This window comes from Arachis ipaensis, chromosome B06 (assembly GCF_000816755.2).
Source record: "Arachis ipaensis cultivar K30076 chromosome B06, Araip1.1, whole genome shotgun sequence".
In the NCBI taxonomy this organism is placed as follows: domain Eukaryota; kingdom Viridiplantae; phylum Streptophyta; class Magnoliopsida; order Fabales; family Fabaceae; genus Arachis; species Arachis ipaensis.
In genome coordinates, this window is record NC_029790.2 from 7,338,913 (window position 1) to 7,346,245 (window position 7,333).

At 36.8% G+C, this 7,333-nt stretch overlaps 2 protein-coding genes and 1 pseudogene across 13 annotated transcripts in view; 1 reads left to right on the forward strand and 2 right to left on the reverse strand.

Moving 5' to 3' along the window:
- LOC107645600 overlaps nucleotides 1–7,333 on the forward strand; it is a 28,153-nt gene that overhangs the window by 16,091 nt on the left and 4,729 nt on the right. The gene's annotated exons all lie outside the window — the stretch shown is intronic.
- LOC110263132 lies at nucleotides 834–1,484 on the reverse strand (annotated as a pseudogene).
- LOC110263684 (non-classical arabinogalactan protein 31-like) lies at nucleotides 2,106–2,531 on the reverse strand. Its single transcript, XM_021105412.1, has one exon. The coding sequence runs from the start codon at nucleotides 2,529–2,531 to the stop codon at nucleotides 2,106–2,108; it is 426 nt and encodes a 141-aa protein (XP_020961071.1).

Sequence of the window (7,333 nt, forward strand, 5' to 3'; positions counted from 1 at the left end):
AGAAATAATTCTTTAACATGTTATTGTTTTCATATTTTTAAAGACTAATTTATTTTTTTTATATAATTTCAAGGACTTGTTACTAATTTATTTTTTATTTTAGCTTTAGTGTTGTTTTTTATTTTTTGGTTAGAGTTATAATTTACTTGAAAGAGAAGTTTAAGTCTACAAAGAAATCTGTAGATACTTTTTATTTTACTTCACTTACATTAAGTAGAGTAGGATATAGGAATATTATTCCTCGTTCTACATGGATTAAAATAGGAACTAGTCTTGTATCTGTTACCTTTTGCATCTAATATTATTTAAAGCTTCATACAATACTTTCTTAAAAACTTAGAACTATGCATCATTACAATATTTGCACCATGCATATCAAATGGGTGGATAGTTGAGAATAAGTTAATCCAAAAAGTAAAAGTTTGTTCAATCGTTATTGTCTTCTTAGTCATTGGTAGTGGAATCATTATGGCCTATTTCTTAGAGAATACAAGTGTTCTTGGTAGTTTTTATTTGGCTGTAATTTTCATGATAACCGTAGGTTACGGTAGTTACTCATTTAATACGGTTGTAGAAGGTGTATTTCAGCAATTTAGATTGCATTCAGTGTTGTTACATATAGTTATGTAACTTCACACTTAACTAGTCTTGTTCTTTTTCATTGAATCGTATTTTGTAAATTATTTTTATTATTGACTATATTGCAAAAAATATAATTTGAAAAGAGTGATGAGTATATTTTATATATTTATAAAATTTTATTTTGTTAAAAAATTACTTTTTGTAGATTTTAGGGCAAATAATTTTTTACCAAAGTAAAATATTATAAATTTTTAAAATATCCACTCTTTTCAAATTATATTTTTTGCACTATAGTCAATAATAAAAATAATTTACAAGATACAAGTCAAACAAGACGGATAAGTCTTGTTAGATTTGAAGTTATATAACTATATGTATCAACCATTAAATGCAATCTAAATAGTTGAAATACACCTTCCTACAACCGTACTAAATGAGTAATCACCGTAACCTACGGTTGTTATGGAAATTATAGCCAAATAAAAACTATCAAAAACACTTATATCCTCTAGAAAATAGGTCATAATTGTTTCGCTATCAATAACTAAGAAGGCAATAACAACGGTTGAACAAATTTTTACTTTTTGGACTAACTTATTCTCAACTATCTACCTATTTGGTATGCATGCTGTAAATGTTGTAATGATGCATGATTCTAACTTTAGAAGAAGGTATTGTATGAAGTTTTGAAGAATATTATATGCAAAAAGTAACAAAGAGATACAAAAAATAGTTCCTATTTTAATCCATGTAGAACGAAGACTAATATTCTTATATCCTACTGTACTTAATGTAACTGAGGTAAAATAAAAAGCATCTACAAATTTTTTTGTAAATTTAACCTTAAACTTCTCTTTCAAGTAAATTATAATCCCAACCAAAAAATAAAAAAAAAAGACACAATAAAGTTAATATAGAAAATAAAATAGTAGGATGTCCCTGAAATTGAATAAATAATTAGTAAATATGTAAACAATAATAAAAGAGTTATATTTAAAAAATATTTTAATTACATGTTTATTAATTTTTTTATTTCAAATAATTTTTTTAATAAAATAATTACAAAATTAGAATTGATTTCTTTAATTATTCTAAATATCTTTTTAATATTTTTTTTAATTTTGAATAAAAAATTATAATTAAAAATATCTTTTAATATAAAAAAATTTAATATAATGATTCATACTCAATAAATAATTTTGAATTTTTATTTTTAAGATTTTTAAATAATGTATGACCAAACTAATTAACTTAAAATATAAAATAGTAATAATATTAAATAAAAATATTACTTAAAAGAAAAAAATTTTCAAAATCATAGCCAAAATACAATGTATGATAACAGAAAATGAACACACACCTGCAGAAAAGGTAGGACAACCGACATAAGATGTATGATGGTGGATTTTTACCATTAGCTTCCGTCTATTCAGTTGTTTCAGGATCTTTATTACTGGCTGTTAAGGAATGATCGGTGGTGATGAGGGGGTTGAGGGTGCTGGAGTTGGCGGTGTCGGATACAATTAGTAAGGACCGATTGGGGGCGACGAGAGGGGGAGGGTGCCGGGGGTTGGGGGTGTCGGATCGCGCTGGTAAGGATCGACTGCGGACAACGAGGGTGGTGGACTGACTGGTGGCGATGAGGGTGCTGGGGTTGGCAGTGTCGGATCCCGCTGGTGGCGGTGAAGGTGCTGGCGTTGGCGATGTCTGATACCACTGGTAAGGATGCTAGATTGATTGGCGGCGACGAGGGTGCTGGGGTTGGCGGTGACGGATCCTGCTGGTAAGGACTGCCTGGTGGCGACGAGGGGAATGAGGGTGCTGGGGTTAGCTGTGTCGGATACCACTGGTAAGGATCGATTGCGGGCGACGAGGGGGTGAGGGTGCTGGAATGACGGGTGGCGACAAGGTGGGTGAGGGTGCTGGGGTTGGTGGTGTTGGACCACCATCGCTAAACACCGCCAACCCCAGCACCTTCACCCCCTCGTCGCCACCCGTCAGTCCAGAACCTTCATCCCTCTTGTCACCCGCAATCGATCCTTACCAGTGGTATTCGACGCCGTCAACCACAGCTTGGGATGTCAATGGGGCAGGACGGGGGCGGGGGATGTCTCCCTGCTCCTCATCCCCGCCCCATTCCCCATCTACATAATAGTTATAACTAATTATTAATTTCCATATGAATAGAGCTACAAGTATTTATCTTATGCAAAAAGTCTAAATGACACGATGGTGACTTCTTTTGAAATAACGCAATGGGGGGACGCAACGACGAGTCAAAGGAAAAAGCAGTGGACGAGGTGGGAGACGCGGCAACAGAGAGGAGAATGGATACGACGGCAGAGATACGAAACGGAACACCGCAAATAAAAATTACGATGCGGTAAGGATGATGGCACGGTGAGGTGTGACGATGCGGTGCGAAGGGGTGACGAGGGGATGGCCGCAGAGAGGTTTGGATGGAGTATGGACAGCCTTAGGGATCTCTGAATTGTAGAGGGGTTATGCAAATAAAGATTAGGAGTTTTGGGTTTCTATATGTGTGTGTGAGAAACGACTAAGAAAGATATATGAGAAATAGACTATTAAAGAATAATTCAAAAAATTCATAAATTTCGGGAAATAGCGAGGATGGGGTGGGGATCCCTGCTCGGGTCCCGCGCTTGCTTCGGGAAAATTTTGTCTCCCATCCCATCCCTGCGTGAAAAAATTTCCCACAATCGGATCCCCATTCAGGGCAGTCCCCGCAGCGATACCCGCGTCTCGGGGAATTTTCTCATCCCTAACCCAAGCACCCTCATTCCCCTTGTCGCCAACAGTCAGTGCTTACTAGCGGGATCCTTCACCGCCAACCCCAACACCTTCAGCACCCTCGTCGCCACCAATCAGTCTAGCACCTTTACCCCCTCGTCGCCACCAGTCCTTACCTACAGGATCTGACACTGCCCACCTCAGCACCCTGGTCGCCACCAGTCAGTCCAGCACCCTCCTCCTCTCGTCGCCTGTTCTTTACAAATGGTATTCGACAACGCCAACCCCAGCACCCTCAACCCTCTCATCATTCCTTAACAGCCAGTGATAAAGATCTTGAAACTGCTGCTTAGATGGAAACTAATGGTGGAAATCCAAAATCTAATTTCGGTTGTCCCTCCTTTTCTGCAAGTGTGTTCATTTTGGGCTATGATTTTAAAAAATTTTTACTTTTAAGTACTTTTTTTATTTGGTATTGTTGCTATTTTATATTTTAAGTTAATTAGTTTGGTCATGTATTGTTTAAAGACTAATTTATTTTTTTTATATAATTTCAAGGACTTCTCATTATTTTATTTTTTATTTTAGCTTTAGTGTTGTTTTTTATTTTTTGGTTGGACTTATAATTTACTTGAAGGAGAAGTTTAAGATAAAGTTTACAAAGAAATCTGTAGATGTTTTTTATTTTACTTCACTTACATTAAGTACAGTAGGATATAGGAATATTACTCCTCGTTCTACATGGATTAAAATAGGAACTAGTTTTGTATCTGTTACCTTTTGCATCTAATATTATTCAAAGCTTCATACAATACCTTCTTAAAAACTTAGAACTATGCACCATTACAACATTTGCACAATGCATACCAAATGGGTGGATAGTTGAGAATAAGTTAATCCAAAAAGTAAAAGTTTGTTCAATCGTTATTGTCTTCTTAGTCATTGGTAGCGGTATCATTATGGCCTATTTCTTAGAGAATACAAGTGTTCTTGATAGTTTTTATTTGGCTGTAATTTTCATGATAACCGTAGGTTACGGTGATTACTCATTTAATACGGTTGTAGAAGGTGTATTTCAGCAATTTAGATTGCATTCAGTGTTGTTACATATAGTTATGTAACTTCACATTTAACTAGTCTTGTTCTTTTTCATTGAATCCTATTTTGTAAATTGTTTTTATTATTGACTATAGTGCAAAAAATATAATTTGAAAAGAGTGATGAGTATATTTTATATATTTATAATATTTTATTTTGTTAAAAAATTACTTTTTGTAGATTTTAGGGCAAATAATTTTTTACCAAAGTAAAATATTATAAATTTTTAAAATATACTCATCACTCTTTTCAAATTATATTTTTTGCAGTATAGTCAATACTAAAAATAATTTATAAGATACAAGTCAAAGTAGACGGATAAGACTTGTTAGATATGAAGTTATATAACTATATGTATCAACCATTAAATGCAATCTAAATAGCTAAAATACACCTTCTTGCAACCGTATTAAATGAGTAATCACCGTAACCTACGGTTGTCATGGAAGTTATAGCCAAATATCAAAAACACTTATATCCTCTAGAAAATATGTCATAATTGTTTCGCTATCAATAACTAAGAAGAAAATAACAACGGTTGAACAAATTTTTACTTTTCGGACTAACTTATTCTCAACTATCTACCTATTTGGTATGCATGCTGCAAATGTTGTAATGATGCATGACTCTAACTTTAGAAGAAGGTATTGTATGAAGTTTTGAAGAATATTAGATGCAAAAAGTAACAAAGAGATACAAAAATAGTTCCTATTTTAATCCATGTAGAACGAAGACTAATATTCTTATATCCTACTGTACTTAATGTAACTGAGATAAAATAAAAAGTATCTACAAATTTCTTTGTAGATTTGGATCGACTGCGGACAACGAGGGTGGTGGACTGACTGGTGGCGATGAGGGTGCTGGGGTTGGCAGTGTCGGATCCCGCTGGTGGCGGTGAAGGTGCTGGCGTTGGCGATGTCTGATACCAGTAAGGATGCTAGATTGACTGGTGGCGACGAGGGTGCTGGAGTTGGCGGTGACGGATCCTGTTGGTAAGGACTGCCTGGTGGCGACGAGGGGAATGAGGGTGCTGGAGTTGGCTGTGTTGGATACCCGTCAGTCCAGAACCTTCATCCCTCTTGTCACCCGCAATCGATCCTTACCAGTGGTATTCGACGCCGTCAACCACAGCTTGGGATGTCAATGGGGCAGGACGGGGGCGGGGGATGTCTCCCTGCTCCTCATCCCCGCCCCATTCCCCATCTACATAATAGTTATAACTAATTATTAATTTCCATATGAATAGAGCTACAAGTATTTATCTTATACAAAAACTGCAAGATTTTATGCAAAAAGTCTAAATGACACGATGGTGACTTCTTTCGAAATAACGCAATGGGGGGACGCAACGACAAGTCAAAGGAAAAAGCAGTGGACGAGGTGGGAGACGCGGCAACAGAGAGGAGAATGGATACGACGGTAGAGTTACGAAACGGAACACCGCAAATAGAAATTACGATGCAGTAAGGATGATGGCACGGTGAGGTGTGACGATGCGGTGCGAAGGGGTGACGAGGGGATGGCCGCAGAGAGGTTTGGATGGAGTATGGACAGCCTTAGGGATCTCTGAATTGTAGAGGGGTTATGAAAATAAAGATTAGGAGTTTTGGGTTTCTATATATGTGTGTGAGAAATGACTAAAAAACATATATGAGAAATAGACTATTAAAGAATAATTCAAAAAATTCATAAATTTCGGGAAATAGCGGGGATGTGGTGGGGATCCCTGCTCGGGTCCCCGCGCTTGCTTCGGGAAAATTTTGTCTCCCATCCCATTCCCGCGGAAAAAAATTTCCCACAATCGGATCCCCATTCAGGGCAGTCCCAGCAGGGATACCCGCGTCTCGGGGAATTTTGTCATCCCTAACCCAAGCACCCTCATTACCCTTGTCGCCAACAGTCAGTGCTTACCAACGGGATCCTTCACCGCCAACCCCAGCACCCTCGTCGCCACCAGTCAGTCTAGCACCTTCACCCCCCTTGTCGCCTGCAGTCGATTCTTACCAGTGGTATCCGACATCGCCAACTCCAGCACCTTTACCCCCTCGTCACCACCGGTCCTTACCTACAGGATCTGTGACACTGCCCACCTCAGCACCCTCGTCGCCACCAGTCAGTCCAGCACCCTCACCTCCCTCGGCAACCGCAGTCGATCCGCGGGATTCGACACCGCCAACCCCAGCCCCCTCCTCCTCTCGTCGCCTGTTCTTTACCAATGGTATTCGACACCGCCAACCCCAGCACCCTCAACCCTCTCATCATTCCTTAACAGCCAGTGATAAAGATCTTGAAACTGCTGCTTAGATGGAAGCTAATGGTGGAAATCCACCATCATGATGGCAACATCTAATTTCAGTTGTCCTTCCTTTTTTGCAAGCGTGTTCATTTTGGGCTATGATTTTAAAAATTTTTTACTTTTAAGTACTTTTTTTATTTGGTATTATTGCTATTTTATATTTTTAGTTAATTAGTTTGGTCATGTATTGCTTAAAAATTTTAAAAATAAGAATCCAAAAATATTTATTGATTATTAATCGTTATGTTAAATTTTTTTATATTAAAAAAGATGTTTTTAATTGTATTTTTTATTCAAAATTATCAAAGACATCCTACTAGATGTATGAAGCTTTGAATAATACTAGATGCAAAAGTATTGTATGAAACTTTGAATAATACTAGATGCAAAAGCTTTGAACGAGGAGTAATATTCCTATATGCTACTGTACTTAATGTAAGTGAAGTAAAATAAAAAGCATCTACAGATTTCTTTGTACTTAAACTTCTCCTTCAAGTAAATTATAATTCCAACCAAAAAATAAAAAATAACACTAAAGCTAAAATAAAAAATAAAATAATAACGAGTCCTTGAAATTATATAAAAAAATAAATAATTAGTCTT

Excerpts from the sequence above, each read along its gene's own strand:
- LOC110263684 (XM_021105412.1), bottom strand. The coding sequence starts at position 2,531 with ATGGTGGTCCAACACCACCAACCCCAGCACCCTCACCCACCTTGTCGC.